The sequence below is a fragment of the Miniopterus schreibersii genome (assembly GCF_964146895.1).
Source record: "Miniopterus schreibersii genome assembly, contig: HAP1_SCAFFOLD_172, whole genome shotgun sequence".
In the NCBI taxonomy this organism is placed as follows: Eukaryota; Metazoa; Chordata; class Mammalia; order Chiroptera; family Miniopteridae; genus Miniopterus; species Miniopterus schreibersii.
This window is the reverse complement of record NW_027669734.1, coordinates 63,930-81,044: the sequence shown is the minus strand read 5'-3', so window position 1 is coordinate 81,044 and position 17,115 is coordinate 63,930. Positions and strand designations below refer to the sequence as shown.

The 17,115-nt window shown below is 37.9% G+C and overlaps 1 protein-coding gene across 1 annotated transcript in view; it reads right to left on the bottom strand.

Moving 5' to 3' along the window:
- Window positions 1-2,059: 2,059 nt before the first annotated feature.
- Window positions 2,060-17,115, bottom strand: part of LOC308552083 (uncharacterized protein) — a gene marked incomplete at both ends in the record, with an annotated part of 78,822 nt that continues 63,766 nt past the window's right edge. Inside the window, 4 exons of the mRNA XM_081163044.1 lie at window positions 2,060-2,143; window positions 6,086-6,169; window positions 10,722-10,805; window positions 15,183-15,266. Coding sequence (XP_081019170.1) covers window positions 2,060-2,143; window positions 6,086-6,169; window positions 10,722-10,805; window positions 15,183-15,266 — 336 coding nt within the window. The remainder of the gene's footprint in view (window positions 2,144-6,085; window positions 6,170-10,721; window positions 10,806-15,182; window positions 15,267-17,115) is intronic.

The window sequence follows — 17,115 nt, the reverse complement described above, 5'->3', positions numbered from 1 at the left end:
TATTAGCCTGCGTATTTATAATTCCTGGTTCTCTTCATTTGCTTCTCAGCATTTGAGTAAACAACTGCTGTATCATCTTACTGAAATGCATTGGTCTCCCACACAATTATTTTGTGCTGCCACATTCAACTGTATTACTTTTCCATATTTCATAGGCACGACAATACAATGGTACACATATTGATTCTGCAGTTGCCTTTTGAATCAACTATGGAGGCAGAACTTGCATCCCTGCCGTGAACTGGAAGTTTAGAATTCCTTGAACCCATCCTCCATTTAGGGTGGGTTTCAGATTACTGCCTGCAGTCAATTGATTTCAACATAAAAAACTTTCTTACTACTACTGATCTGGGAGGTCTGCTAGCACACAGATCTCTCATTAATTTTGTGTGAAATTTGGGATTCTGTGTCTCTCATCTTGCCATGGAAAGATTGTTTGGCTAGATGAAACATTCTTGGAGTCATTTTTCTTCTATTGGCTGGTTGAACATGCCTTCAATTGAACTTAAGGCCTCCCCAGTTTGTGATGGGAAGTCATCTCTTCATCTTACTATGTTTTTCTTTTCCGTGATGAGTTGTTTCCCATTTGTGGCTTTAATGATCATCACTGTCTTTCCTAAATTTTATCACGAGGGACCTGTTCATATATTACTTTGCACTCATTTTCCTTAAATTTCATTGAGCATGGATGTGAAAATTGATATTGATCATTGAATATGTTTGAACAATTTCAACCACTGTTTCTTCCAATGCTTTCCCTGCCCCAGTTTCTCTCTGTTCTACTTTTACAGCTCCCATTACAGTTAGTGTAGAGATCCTTTCTTCTGATTTTTCCAATCTACTCTCGAGCCCCTCTAGTGAAATTTACCTTACAGATATTGGAAATTCAAGGGGAAAATTTTCAGTTTTTTTATTTTATTCATCTTTTTATCTCTTTGGTGATATGTTTCTTTGATGAGCCTTTGTCACCTATATTTCTTTCACCTCTCATCATGGGATTCTTTATTTAATATAACAGTAAATTATTCAGCATCCTACCACTGGAATATACAAACAGAGGTTTTGCCACCTGTTCTTCTCCTGTGTATAGTTCATTCTTGCTGTTTCTTTGCATGTCTCCTGCATTTTGTTCTAAACCTGCACATTTTAGGCAATGTGTGGTAGCAAACATGGGTACTGGGCTCCCATCCAGTTGTAGGCCTGTTGTCTCCATTCTTGGAGTCATTTTTCTTCTATTAGCTGATTCAATATGACTTCAATTGAACTTCAGGCCTCCCCCGGTGGTGTGCCTGGTAATTTACTGAGTGATGAGGCAGGCCTATTGCATATTTTACTGAAGTCTCAATCAGTGCAGTGTCAAGCTTCTAGTCCTGTCCCTGTGAGGGCATGGACTTGGGGCATGAACACCATCACTTTTGGATGACTTTTGCTTACAAAGGGTCTCTTTTATTCTCTCCTTTCCCTGGTTGTTCACTTAACCTGCCCACTTCCTTTGGTACCATATTCAGGATTGTGACAAAATGTGTCTACAACTGATCTGTCCAGACAAGGAGCACTAATCTATTCTTTGAACTTTATTAAACAAACAAACACAAGGGTCACTACTTCAACTGAGATATTAGAAATTTGCCTAATAGTGTAAACTCATGGAGGGCATTAATAGTAAATGCAATATCTATTTCTAAAATCCTCTTCTAATCCCATTGAGAAAGTAGCTTTTCAGCTTCTGCAAATGCAAAGCAACCACCAAATTGGGTCTGAAAACATAAACTGAGTGAAATGATATTTTAAAGGCTTCCATCAAGCATATTCTAAGCTCACCATAGCATTGGCATTTTGTGGATCAGGTTAAATAGACAAATTCTAAAACATGTATTATGCATCTAATTATCCATTGGGACAATTTGTAGCCCTCTACTAATTACAAGAAGAAATTATGGAGATGTTGCATCAGGTAATAATTACATACAGATACTGTGGTCTTTGAAGCTCCAAACTTAAATAAATTTCTGAGAAGACAAATAAACCATAAATAGAGAGTAAATATTCTTGTTCTTACCAGATTGTTGCTTTGATTGTGTCCTGACTTCCCCCTTTATTATACGTTTTCCAAAAGCACTGGGTAAGTGTTCTGTGTCAAGCTCTAGAGAAATAAGCAGTATTAAATAAGTTCTTTACGATAAATATTAACATATGTGTGTTGATATTTGTGTGTGTGTTGCTGTGTGTGTGTAAGTGTGCTTGTGTCTAATACCCAGCTAAATAGCAGTTTTTCTCAGAAAAAACAGTATGATGAAATACCTGTGTTTCAGCTATAAATACTTTAGAATCATTAGAGCCCTTAGCCATCACATAAGTCTCATTGTACTGAGGCTTATTTATGTTTAGGGATTTGACCAAGGTGACATATCCAGCTAATGACTAATTCAATAACAAACTGAATTAAATGATTAAATTAATCATTGCTTAAATGGGCCTTTTCTCATAACATACAAATTCTTTTGCAAATTTAAAACTTCTGAGAGAGCTGATCTTAATAGCATAACTTTCATGTGTATAAAAACACACATTTATATTGGAAAGGTAAACCTGGAGGGGTGAGTCCAAACACTGTTCCCCAGGTCAGGTTGCAAACTATAGTCATCATAGTTGCAGAACCCTAGTGTGAAGCAGCCATTCTTGGACTTGTCCAAGAATATATCCATGTCCTCCCCGCCTTTTGTTATATAAGTGTAAAACAAGTTGCCATTAGCTAGGTTTGGAAAAGAATGACAGGTAATTTGAGGACAGAGATAAAGCTTATGCCCTTTCAAATCTTATAAGCATCTACATCATCTAGCTGGAGAGGGGAAAACTGGTAATGTACAGTTTTTTGGGAATTGGTAGTATGCAATTTTCCATTTGAACTATCAGGTGATTTTGACCTTTACCTGGATTTGGAAATGACTTTCTAGCTCAATGACAAAAGCATAAAAATGTAACTTATTTGAAAATACTGCATCTTGCAGGAAGGTTAAATACAATGGTGACTCAGAGCCACCGCCTGGGTAAAATTTTCTGGGAAAACAAGCAAACAAACAAACTCACACAAACAAAAAAGTGGTTCCAATGCAAAATGTAGCTGAGACAGAAACTTGTCATGATGCAGGTATCATATAATGAAAGCCTTGTTTTGGTGAAATGACTGAGCCCATGAATATCAACATGGTAGTACAAATATACCACCCTAGCAATCTAAGTAGAGGTGAAGTCAGGATATGGCATCATTAGCAAAGCAAAAGACACACTGGATTGGGCAGAAAAACATTCCTACAGTAAGTTATGATATCTGTCAAAGTAATATTGGTTACGGCAACACAGGACAGGAGAACCTTAGGTGGCATATTTTATTTTGACAAATACGTTGAGAGGAATTGATTCACTTGAAGTGAGGGAGCAAAAATATTTAAATAATCACAAAGGCAATGAGATGTCCCCAAAGTACAGATTGGCATTAACAGTGTGAGAAGAAAGGTATGCTGTGGAGAATCTATAATCTATTAAGAGGTAGAATATTTTATTACACAAAATTGGACCATGGCGTTTAAGTCTTCTTTTAAAAAATACAATTTTTTTAAGGTATCTAAGCTATTTTATAAAAACACATAGAACATAGTTCTGTACAATATTCCCATATTAAATGACTTTTCAATGGTTGTTAGTAGTTCAGAGAGATGAGTCACAATCACTATAGTCACCCTTCAGTATATGCTGCATATTTATACTAAATAAATTCCAGGGTAATATAGAATTGTGGTAAACGCTGGCCAAAGGGATTATTATTCACGTCCTGGGTGGGACAGAAGCAGTCTCCATGAGATTCATCATGATTCACAGAATAGTGCATAAAATCAAATTTAAAAATCATTAATCATTTATTTCTGGGGTTTTCCTCTTGATAAATTTGATTCATGATTGGCCATGGGGGGCAGATACTGGATAAGTTAAAATTGCACATATTGGGGACTGGCTTACTGAATACACCTAAGATACTTGTGATACTTAATTTTAAATAACTGTGTGCCCTCGGAGGACACTAAGAGAACAAAGAAGGAGAAGGTATGTATTTACCAAGTTCTGTCCCATCAGCCTCCATATTTACAATCCCTGGTCTCTTTATTTGGTTCCTGGCATTTGAGTAAACATCTGTTGTATCATCTTGCTGAAATACATTGGACTCCCACACAAGTATTTTGTGCTGCTACAGTCAACTGTATTACTTTTCCATATTTCATAGGCACAACAATGCAATGGTATACATATTGATTCTGCAGTTCCAATTATAGCGAAAGAACATGCGTCCCTCCTGTGTTTGGGAATTTTAGAATTCCTTGAACCCATACTCCATTTAGGGAGGGTTTCAGATTACTGGGAGCAGTCAATGGATTTCAACATAAAGAGACATTTTTTACTGTTATTGTTAAGGGAGGTCAGCTAGCCAAAGATCCCACATTTTACAAAAAATTTGGAAATTTCTTTTTCTCACCTTGACTTTGAAAGGTACGTTGGATAGATGGAACATTTTTTTTACAGTTTGTTCTATGAGGCCTTGGAATGTGCCATGCCCCCGCCTGCAGGCTTTCCTAGTTGGTGATGGGAAGTCACCACTTCATCCTACCAGGTTTCTCTTTTCCATGATGAGTTGTTTCCCATTTGTGGCTTTTATAATCATCTCTGTCTTTCCTAAATTTTATCATGTGGGGCCGGGTTATACATTATTCTGCACATATTCTACTTAGATTTCATTGAGCATGGATGTGGAAATTGATATTGACCATTGAATACGTTGAAAAATTTCAACCATTGTTTCTTCCAATGCTTTCTTTTCCCCAGTTTCTCTCTGTTCTGCTTTTGCAGCTCCCATTACTTTCAGTGCAGAGATCCTTTCTTCTGATTTTCCCAATCTACTCTTGAGCCCCTCTAGTGAATTTTACCTTACAGATATTGGAATTTCAAGGGGAAAATTTTCAGTTTTTTTATTTTCATACATCTTTTTATCTCTTTGGTGACATGTTTCTTTAATGAGCCCTTGTCACCTATATTCCTTTCACCCCTCAGCATGGGACTCTTTATTTAATATAATACTAAGTTAATCTGCATCCTACAACTGGAATATACAAAAAGTTTTTGCGGCCTGTTCTTCTCCTGTGTATAGTTCATACTTGCTGTTTCTTTGCACGTCTCCTGCATTTTGTTTTAAACCTGCACATTTTAGGCAATGTATGGTAGCAAACATGGGTACTGGGCTCCCATCCAGTTGGAGGCGTGTTGTCATTGTGTGCCTGATAATTTACTAAGTGATGAGGCAGGCCTACTGCATATTTTACTGAAATCTCAATCCCTGTAGTGTCAAGCTTCTAGTCCTGTCCCTGTGAGGGCATGGACTTGGGGCATGAACACCATCACTTTTGGATGACAGTTGTTTTGAAAGGGTCTCTTTTATGGTTTCCTTCCCTGATGGCTCTCTTAACCTTCTTACTTCCTTTGGTACCATATCCAAGATCGTGACAAAGTGTGCCAAGGACTGATCTTCCAGAAGAAGGAACACTAAGCTATACTTTAACTGTAGGCAAAAAGTGCACACAAAAAAATAGTCTCCTCAGTACGTGAGATATTAGAAATTTGCCCGATAGTTTCATCACACGGACGGAATTCATAATCAATGCAATATTGATTTTCTATATTCCACCTCTACTCCCATCAATAAGGTAGCTTTTCTGCTTTTGCAAAACCCAAGCAAGTATCCAATTGGGCCTGACAATGAAAGTGAGCAGAATAGCATTTTAAAGACTTCCCTGAAGAATACTCCCAGATCATGATAGCATTGGATTTCTGGGGATCGCTTTAAAGGGACGAGTTCTGAGATATGTATTATGTATCTAATAGTCCCTTGATGTAGCTGCTAAAGATCTACTAACTATAGGAAGGAACTATGGAGATATTTTATCATGAAATTATAGCCTATACAGACTGAAGGTCGAAGCTTTAATAAACTTTTGAGAATTTAAAAAAACCATAAATTAACTTGAGATATTCTTGTTCTTACCAGCGTGGCTCTTAGATGGTGTCTTGACTTCCCCCTTTATTATACCTCTTCCAAAAGCACCGGGTAAGTGTTCTGCATCAGGCTCTAGAGAAATAAGCAGTTTTAAATCAGTTTGTAAGGTAAATATTGACATATGTGTGTTGATGTTTGTGTGTGTGTGTGTGCATCTTGGTTTGCATGTGTACGTGCGCTTGTGTCTAGTACTCCTCTGAGTCGCAGTTTTCCACAGGAAAGAATTATACGGAAATATCTTTATTCAGAAAGAAACACTTTGAATCACTATAGCCTTTTACCATCACATAAATCTCATTGTACTGAAGGTTATCCGTGTTTAGTGATTTGACCAAGGTGACATATCCAGCTAATGACAAAATTCAATCACAAAATGAGGTCTCCTAGTTGCTTTAATGGGTCTGTGCTCGTAACATACAAACTCTTTTGAAAATTTAAAACTTCCTACAGCTGATCTGAGTCACACAACTTTCATGTGAACCAAAAGCACATTTATAGTTGAAGGGTAAACATGGAGGGGTGGGTTCAAACTCTATTACCCAGGTCAGATTGCAAATGATAGTCATCATAGTGCCAAAACCCTACCATAAGCCTGAAAGTCTTAGACCACGCCCTTGCCCTCCTTTTGTTATTTAAGTGCAAAGCAATTAGGCATTAGGTAGCATTGGAAAGGAATAACAGGTAACTTGTGTACACAGGTAAAGCTTCCATCCTCTCAGTTCTGATAACCATTAGATTTTCTACTGGGGCGGGGAAATGGCCAATTTACAGGAATATGAGCACTGGTATTGTGTCCCTATCCATTGGGAACTTTAAGTGACTTTCCTTATTGCTGTGTTTGGAAGCTACTCTCTAGGCCCAAAGGCAGAGAAATTATAATGAAATGTACTTGTAAAGACTGCATCTAATTTGGCCAGTGTGTCTCAGTGGTAGTGCGTCAGCCCATGCACCAAGAGGTCACAGGTTTGATTCCCAGTCAGGGCACATGCTCGGGTCGCTGGCCTGGTCCCCACTGGGGGCGTGCAGGGGGCAGCCCATCGCTGTTTCTCTCTCGTCGATATTTTTATGTCTCTCGCCCTCCCTCTTCGTCTTTCCAAAATCAATAAAATTATATTGAATAAAAAACGGAATCCTGCAAAAAGAACAATTAGTATGATGAGTGTGAGTCACCTACTGTGTAAGGTTTTCTGAACAAAAACACAAAACAAAATAGGTTTCAACACAAAGTGTAACTGAGACGGAAACTTGCCATGATGCAGACATCACGGACTGGAAGCCTTGCTTTGGTCAAATGACTGAGCCCACGTGTATCACCATGGTAGTACAAACATATCAACACAGCAACCTAGGCAGAGGTGAAGTCTTGATGTGGCATCCTTAGCAACGCCAAAGACACACTGGATTGGGCAGACGACTTTGCAGCAGTAAGTCATGCCATTTGTGAAAGAGACCAGTTAGAGCAACACGTGACAGGAGAAGCATTGCAGATATATTTTAATGCTTGGTCTTCCCCGAAAAAATACAATTAGAAGAATTGTTGCGTTTGAATTGAGGGAGCAAAAAATTTAGAGGATCAGAAAGGCGATAAGAGCCCTTGAGTGCAGGTTGTGCTTAACACTGCGAGCCAAAAAGGCATATGGTGGATAAACCTATAATCCATTAACAGGCACAATTTTCTTATTTCACAAAATCCTACCATTGCCTTTAAGTCTTTTTTAAAAATCCTATCGTTCTTGAAGTTACCTAATCTATTTGTTTACAATATATTTTATCGTTGAGAGTTTTACAGATGTTCGCCTGTAACATAGAACATAAATATCTACAATATTTCCATAATATATCACTTTTCAATGTCTGTTAGTTTTTCAGAGAGTTGGGCCACAATCACCATAGTCACCCTTCTGTGTATGCTGCAGATTTCTACTGTATGAATTCCAGGGCGATATAGAATTTTGGTTGCCACACAGTTTTATTCCCTCTTACCCAGTTTTCTGCTGCTGTAGTGCATATTGCGTGTGTGAATATGAGAAGCGTTACCCAAATGCTGCTTAAATGATTTATTTATGAAACTAAAATTTTTAGGGAAGCTGAGAGACAGATTTAAGGAAGGATATATTTAGGGTGTTTGCTATATAACTGCCTAATTTACAATCTCTGGTTCTTTGTTTTCTTCCTAGGGATCTAGTGTCACTTTCTGATTCATCCGTATCCTCCCCATCTTTTGTATGCAGCTTTGTGAAAAATAATATATGTCTAGAGGTGAATGTCCCAACAACATATGTTATGCTTTTAGTTCAACAGAGGTGCCTTTTAAAACAATTAAGAAAAGAGTCAGTTATCTGTTTACACGGCCTTCCATCATTCTAGAATTCTTTTGAGTGATTTGTGTGTGTGTTTTTAATTTTTTAAATTTCTATTGTGTGGATTTAAATTACTGTGTGAGATTACCTACTTTCCTTAGTATTTACTGTAGAGCAAGTCTGCCCACAATGAATTCTCCCTCCTTTTATTTATTTTGGAATCTCTTTATCTCACCTTCACTTTGGAAAATAGTTTGCCGATACAACATTCCAATTTCTCAGAATTTTCTCACCCATTTTGACCGTTCCATCCCATGCCTTTGACATCCAGAGGCTCTGATACTCTGTCACCTGCGCACCTGCCTTGGTGTGTTTTTCCTTTTCCTCAATCAGCTGTTTTTCCCTTTGTCGTTCAACATTTTTAGCATAATGGGTCTGGTTGTGGATCTCTGTGCTCATTCAACTTAGATTCCATTCATTTAGGATGCCAATGTGGTTTAATAACTTGCATTGAATACTGTTCAAGATTTCTGGCTTTCTGTCTTCACATATTTTTGCTGCTTATTTTTTCTCTACTCTCCTTCCGGTATTCCCATGACCATAAGTGTGCTGACTCTCTCTTCAGGCAAATCAAACCTTCCTTTGAAACCCTCCCTTGACTTTTTCCCCATTTTACTTATTGTATATTTCAACTCCAAAATTTGCATTTGATTCTTTCATATAAATTTTAATCTTGTGGTTGATACTACCTATTTGATGAACTGAGTTCATCATACCGTCCTTTTACTGTGCACATATTTCTTTTTTTACAAAAGGGCCATATTTGACATCCCTGCATTGAGCCATTAATTGGGTCGCTCTTTACAAGAGCGATGGCTCACCTTGGTAACTCTCCCAATGTTTCAAACATTTTCATTAGTATTATACTTGTTATGGTGATATGTAAGCAGGGATCTTTGATGTTACTCTTGTAATTGTTTTGGACTGCGTCTTAGCATGCCCATGTAAGATGACAACCTTACCTCATAAAGGTTGTGCATTATCTGATTCTCCACTCACGCACCATTCCTGTCCCTTTTCCTTACCTTTGGTCTCCCTATTCCCTGAGACACAACAATAATGAAATTAAGCCCATTGATAACCCCACATTGGCCGCTAAGTGTACAAGTGAATGGAAGAATCTCACATCTGTCCCCTATTTCAAACACTAGACATGATTAAGTTCAGGAAGGAAGGCATGACAAAAGCCCAGACAGGCCTAAAGCTAGGCCTCCTGTGGCAGTAAGCCTGGTAGGGAATACAGAGAAAGAGTTTAGAAGGACATTAATGGTGATACTACACAAAACCCAACAAGGATAAGATAGCAAAATGGCCTAAGTTTTGAAGTGGGGAAAATTTTAGTTGTTTGGATACAAGGACAAGCCAGCTACAACATTCCCTTAGGCCTAACCCTGACCCAGAGCAAGACCCTACCTCTCTTCGATACTACGAAAATGGCAGAGAAAAGTTTGAAGCTCATAGAGATCGGTTCAAGGGCTAAGGAAAAGTAGTCATCCCCATAAGCATAAAAGTGCCAGGCGAAGCAGCAAGTGCTCATGGAGAAGCTGTAGCAACTATGCCAGGAGCTCTAGCAAAGGTAGTTAGTGAAGATGGCCAAACCACAGAGCAGATTTTCAATGGAGACAAAGTAGCCTCATATTTGAAGAAGATGCCAACAGGTACCTGCATAGCTAGAGAGGAGATGTCAGTGACTACCTCTGGAATTTCAAGCAACAGGCTTACCCATATTGTTGGGATTTCATGCACCTGGAGACTTTACTGTGATGCCAATGCACGTTTGCCATTCTAAACATCCAAGGAATCGTCAGATCTATGCTCAATCTCCTGTGCCTGTGGGCTCTACTCTAATGGGAAAATCAGAGCCCTGATGACAGCATATCTGCTTACAACATAGGTTTCTGAATATTTTGGCTCATTGTTGAGAACTACCATTCAGAAACAAAGAATCCTTTCCAAAAATTGCTGCAATTGGACATGGCCCCTGCTCACCCAAGAGCTTTGATGTTGATGGGCAACGACATGAATGGTGTTGCACAACAGCTCAAACTACATCCATTCTGAAGCACATGGGTGAAAAGGAGTAATTTTGAGTCATTTCAAGTCTTATTATATTGGAAATGCGTTTTGAAATTCCAGATAGCAATAGCTCTGAAGGATGTGCACACAGTAAGTTGTAAACATTCAGCGAATGACCCATAATGATATATGCCATTAACAAAACCAGTGCTTCACAGGAGAGGTCAAAATATCTACAGTAATCTTACCACGGAGTTCAAACGCTTGGGTCTTGAGTTGTCTCTTTATTAAGCCAGTCACAAATGCTTCCGATGCATGTTCTGCATTACTCTCTAGAGAAACAGAGAGATTTCTAAGCACATCATATAATCTCTTACATACAAATCATTTGCATAAGAACATATACATATGTCTATATATTTCCATGATCGTGTGTGTATGTTGCCTGTAACTCGGTGTTTTAGTATACGGAGAAATAGTAAATCGAAATATCTGGTTGCAGGTCCACAAAACTTTAAATTGGATCAGACTGAGCAGGGATATCAGGCATATTATGGTGATGTTTGGAGGTGTTTAGTGACCTATGGAAATCCCAGGATCCAGGAAATGACAAAATTGATATCCTTTTTAGGAGCTATGCCTCATAATTCCTTAAACAGTGCTTATCCATACAAATTCTCTCTTATGCAAATTGAAATCATCCTAGAGAAATTATGATAATTAAATTACTTCCAGGCTTATATTAAATGCACACCCTTTCTGTAGGGATGTAACACATGAAGTAGAATTGAACTGTTTGTTTGCTTGCTTGCTTTTTACCACAGAGCAGTTGCTAACCATACACTGTTTCGTCCCAGAAATTTACAGGGAGCGAGAAATACTTTGACCCATCCAGGAAAATTTGTATTCTTCTTTTTTGTTCTCTAACTATAAACCACGGAGATATCAGTGATTTAAAAGAAAAAAAAAAAAAAAGGACATTGATTGGATGGAGAAAAAAATGGCCTCTGAGGTTTATTTGTCATGCAGACCTTGTGACATGCATAAAGGAAACGGTTAAGTTTGTACCAGTACCAACGTCCTGTTGGATCCATTTCCACTTGAGTTTTCATATGATTCAAACGTTTTCCTATAATTAGCAACTATTAACTGAGTCCAGTGACATAAAGAATGCAGGATAGGTATGAAAGAGAAATGAGTATTATGAGAGGGCTAACTAAGATTGGTGGCCTAGGTTGACTTTGGGGCCAACAGTGCCTTGGGTGGAAGTCAGATCTAGCAGACCATGCAAGCGTAGGAAACCTCTCATGGTCCTGACACTGCACAGCAGAACTCTTGCTTTCAAGAAATGGCTGAGCCCGCGAATGAATTTAAAAGTTCCCACTGTGATTCTGCCGGCCCAAAAGTTCCAGACCCCTTTCTTCACAGTGAGGGTACCGGCTGGCGTATGTATCCTTACCTAAATAAACAAAAATGTCTCATATTGGGCAGAAGTAATGTTCATTAATTGATTAGAAATATTTAGTGGAGGATACATGAGCCATTGCCACACAAACCTGGCGAAAATTAGCTGATACATTTCAGCTCCTCTGTTCTTTCTCCAATAGGTAAAGTCAGAAATACCAAGTCAAAAGAATCAGCTATGAACGTATTCTAAGATAAGTAGGAGGCAATCAGAATAGTATTTGATGGGAAAATGCTGGAAAAACATGTAATACAGTAAGAATCACAATTTTCTTCCCAAAGAGGTCTTTCCATTGTTTTAAATCTTCTTTGATCTCTCCTGCTTTGTAGTTCAGATAGCTATTTTTATCAAAAATACAGCATTCCATTCATTTTTTCACTTCAAGTGTGAAATTCCATGTGTTTTCAAAATTTATATTCAGATGTGTGTAAAGGCCAAGTTTGACAAGTTTAGGATCCATTTCAGATTGAAACTAAGTAAACGCCAGAAACATCTAGAAATGCTACTCCTATAAAGCTGTTAGCTCTCTCCTCTTTTTGTGCTATTATTATAGAGCAGGCCCAGCTTATGTGCCAGGGATACACCTCCTGTGCATGAATGTTTGGAAACGTGAGTTGTACTAAACCCGAAATGTATATGAGCTTTCGTAAGCATGCTTCCCGAGGCTAAGATTGCTGTCTTCTCTTTGGCATATCCAAACTGCCAGCATCGTTACTCTGACCCATTTGGGTCAGAATGAAGGAAAATCAGGTTTACTTGAACACCAGCACTGCCATACCATGACAGCGTTCACCAGTGTGATAACCGAGAAGGCTACCGAGGGCGTAAAGGGCAGGTAGGGTACTCAAGTGTGTAAACTCTGGCCAAAGGGATTGTTATTCATGTCCTGGGTTGGACAGAGGCAGTCCCCATGAGATTCATCAAGATTCACAGAATTGTGCATAAACTCATTAAACTCATTTAAAACTCAATAATCATTTATTTCTGGAATTTTCCATTTGATAAATTCAATTTGTGATTGACTATGGATAGCAGAACCTGCACAAATTAAAACTGCACACACGGGTGACTGCGTTGCTGAATACACCTGAGATATTGGTGATACTCATTGTCAAATGACTGTGTGCCCTCTGAGGACACTAAGAGAAGAAGGAAGAGGAGGTATGTATTTACCAAATTCTGTTCTATTAGCCTGCGTATTTATAATTCCTGGTTCTCTTCATTTGCTTCTCAGCATTTGAGTAAACAACTGCTGTATCATCTTACTGAAATGCATTGGTCTCCCACACAATTATTTTGTGCTGCCACATTCAACTGTATTACTTTTCCATATTTCATAGGCACGACAATACAATGGTACACATATTGATTCTGCAGTTGCCTTTTGAATCAACTATGGAGGCAGAACTTGCATCCCTGCCGTGAACTGGAAGTTTAGAATTCCTTGAACCCATCCTCCATTTAGGGTGGGTTTCAGATTACTGCCTGCAGTCAATTGATTTCAACATAAAAAACTTTCTTACTACTACTGATCTGGGAGGTCTGCTAGCACACAGATCTCTCATTAATTTTGTGTGAAATTTGGGATTCTGTGTCTCTCATCTTGCCATGGAAAGATTGTTTGGCTAGATGAAACATTCTTGGAGTCATTTTTCTTCTATTGGCTGGTTGAACATGCCTTCAATTGAACTTAAGGCCTCCCCAGTTTGTGATGGGAAGTCATCTCTTCATCTTACTATGTTTTTCTTTTCCGTGATGAGTTGTTTCCCATTTGTGGCTTTAATGATCATCACTGTCTTTCCTAAATTTTATCACGAGGGACCTGTTCATATATTACTTTGCACTCATTTTCCTTAAATTTCATTGAGCATGGATGTGAAAATTGATATTGATCATTGAATATGTTTGAACAATTTCAACCACTGTTTCTTCCAATGCTTTCCCTGCCCCAGTTTCTCTCTGTTCTACTTTTACAGCTCCCATTACAGTTAGTGTAGAGATCCTTTCTTCTGATTTTTCCAATCTACTCTCGAGCCCCTCTAGTGAAATTTACCTTACAGATATTGGAAATTCAAGGGGAAAATTTTCAGTTTTTTTATTTTATTCATCTTTTTATCTCTTTGGTGATATGTTTCTTTGATGAGCCTTTGTCACCTATATTTCTTTCACCTCTCATCATGGGATTCTTTATTTAATATAACAGTAAATTATTCAGCATCCTACCACTGGAATATACAAACAGAGGTTTTGCCACCTGTTCTTCTCCTGTGTATAGTTCATTCTTGCTGTTTCTTTGCATGTCTCCTGCATTTTGTTCTAAACCTGCACATTTTAGGCAATGTGTGGTAGCAAACATGGGTACTGGGCTCCCATCCAGTTGTAGGCCTGTTGTCTCCATTCTTGGAGTCATTTTTCTTCTATTAGCTGATTCAATATGACTTCAATTGAACTTCAGGCCTCCCCCGGTGGTGTGCCTGGTAATTTACTGAGTGATGAGGCAGGCCTATTGCATATTTTACTGAAGTCTCAATCAGTGCAGTGTCAAGCTTCTAGTCCTGTCCCTGTGAGGGCATGGACTTGGGGCATGAACACCATCACTTTTGGATGACTTTTGCTTACAAAGGGTCTCTTTTATTCTCTCCTTTCCCTGGTTGTTCACTTAACCTGCCCACTTCCTTTGGTACCATATTCAGGATTGTGACAAAATGTGTCTACAACTGATCTGTCCAGACAAGGAGCACTAATCTATTCTTTGAACTTTATTAAACAAACAAACACAAGGGTCACTACTTCAACTGAGATATTAGAAATTTGCCTAATAGTGTAAACTCATGGAGGGCATTAATAGTAAATGCAATATCTATTTCTAAAATCCTCTTCTAATCCCATTGAGAAAGTAGCTTTTCAGCTTCTGCAAATGCAAAGCAACCACCAAATTGGGTCTGAAAACATAAACTGAGTGAAATGATATTTTAAAGGCTTCCATCAAGCATATTCTAAGCTCACCATAGCATTGGCATTTTGTGGATCAGGTTAAATAGACAAATTCTAAAACATGTATTATGCATCTAATTATCCATTGGGACAATTTGTAGCCCTCTACTAATTACAAGAAGAAATTATGGAGATGTTGCATCAGGTAATAATTACATACAGATACTGTGGTCTTTGAAGCTCCAAACTTAAATAAATTTCTGAGAAGACAAATAAACCATAAATAGAGAGTAAATATTCTTGTTCTTACCAGATTGTTGCTTTGATTGTGTCCTGACTTCCCCCTTTATTATACGTTTTCCAAAAGCACTGGGTAAGTGTTCTGTGTCAAGCTCTAGAGAAATAAGCAGTATTAAATAAGTTCTTTACGATAAATATTAACATATGTGTGTTGATATTTGTGTGTGTGTTGCTGTGTGTGTGTAAGTGTGCTTGTGTCTAATACCCAGCTAAATAGCAGTTTTTCTCAGAAAAAACAGTATGATGAAATACCTGTGTTTCAGCTATAAATACTTTAGAATCATTAGAGCCCTTAGCCATCACATAAGTCTCATTGTACTGAGGCTTATTTATGTTTAGGGATTTGACCAAGGTGACATATCCAGCTAATGACTAATTCAATAACAAACTGAATTAAATGATTAAATTAATCATTGCTTAAATGGGCCTTTTCTCATAACATACAAATTCTTTTGCAAATTTAAAACTTCTGAGAGAGCTGATCTTAATAGCATAACTTTCATGTGTATAAAAACACACATTTATATTGGAAAGGTAAACCTGGAGGGGTGAGTCCAAACACTGTTCCCCAGGTCAGGTTGCAAACTATAGTCATCATAGTTGCAGAACCCTAGTGTGAAGCAGCCATTCTTGGACTTGTCCAAGAATATATCCATGTCCTCCCCGCCTTTTGTTATATAAGTGTAAAACAAGTTGCCATTAGCTAGGTTTGGAAAAGAATGACAGGTAATTTGAGGACAGAGATAAAGCTTATGCCCTTTCAAATCTTATAAGCATCTACATCATCTAGCTGGAGAGGGGAAAACTGGTAATGTACAGTTTTTTGGGAATTGGTAGTATGCAATTTTCCATTTGAACTATCAGGTGATTTTGACCTTTACCTGGATTTGGAAATGACTTTCTAGCTCAATGACAAAAGCATAAAAATGTAACTTATTTGAAAATACTGCATCTTGCAGGAAGGTTAAATACAATGGTGACTCAGAGCCACCGCCTGGGTAAAATTTTCTGGGAAAACAAGCAAACAAACAAACTCACACAAACAAAAAAGTGGTTCCAATGCAAAATGTAGCTGAGACAGAAACTTGTCATGATGCAGGTATCATATAATGAAAGCCTTGTTTTGGTGAAATGACTGAGCCCATGAATATCAACATGGTAGTACAAATATACCACCCTAGCAATCTAAGTAGAGGTGAAGTCAGGATATGGCATCATTAGCAAAGCAAAAGACACACTGGATTGGGCAGAAAAACATTCCTACAGTAAGTTATGATATCTGTCAAAGTAATATTGGTTACGGCAACACAGGACAGGAGAACCTTAGGTGGCATATTTTATTTTGACAAATACGTTGAGAGGAATTGATTCACTTGAAGTGAGGGAGCAAAAATATTTAAATAATCACAAAGGCAATGAGATGTCCCCAAAGTACAGATTGGCATTAACAGTGTGAGAAGAAAGGTATGCTGTGGAGAATCTATAATCTATTAAGAGGTAGAATATTTTATTACACAAAATTGGACCATGGCGTTTAAGTCTTCTTTTAAAAAATACAATTTTTTTAAGGTATCTAAGCTATTTTATAAAAACACATAGAACATAGTTCTGTACAATATTCCCATATTAAATGACTTTTCAATGGTTGTTAGTAGTTCAGAGAGATGAGTCACAATCACTATAGTCACCCTTCAGTATATGCTGCATATTTATACTAAATAAATTCCAGGGTAATATAGAATTGTGGTAAACGCTGGCCAAAGGGATTATTATTCACGTCCTGGGTGGGACAGAAGCAGTCTCCATGAGATTCATCATGATTCACAGAATAGTGCATAAAATCAAATTTAAAAATCATTAATCATTTATTTCTGGGGTTTTCCTCTTGATAAATTTGATTCATGATTGGCCATGGGGGGCAGATACTGGATAAGTTAAAATTG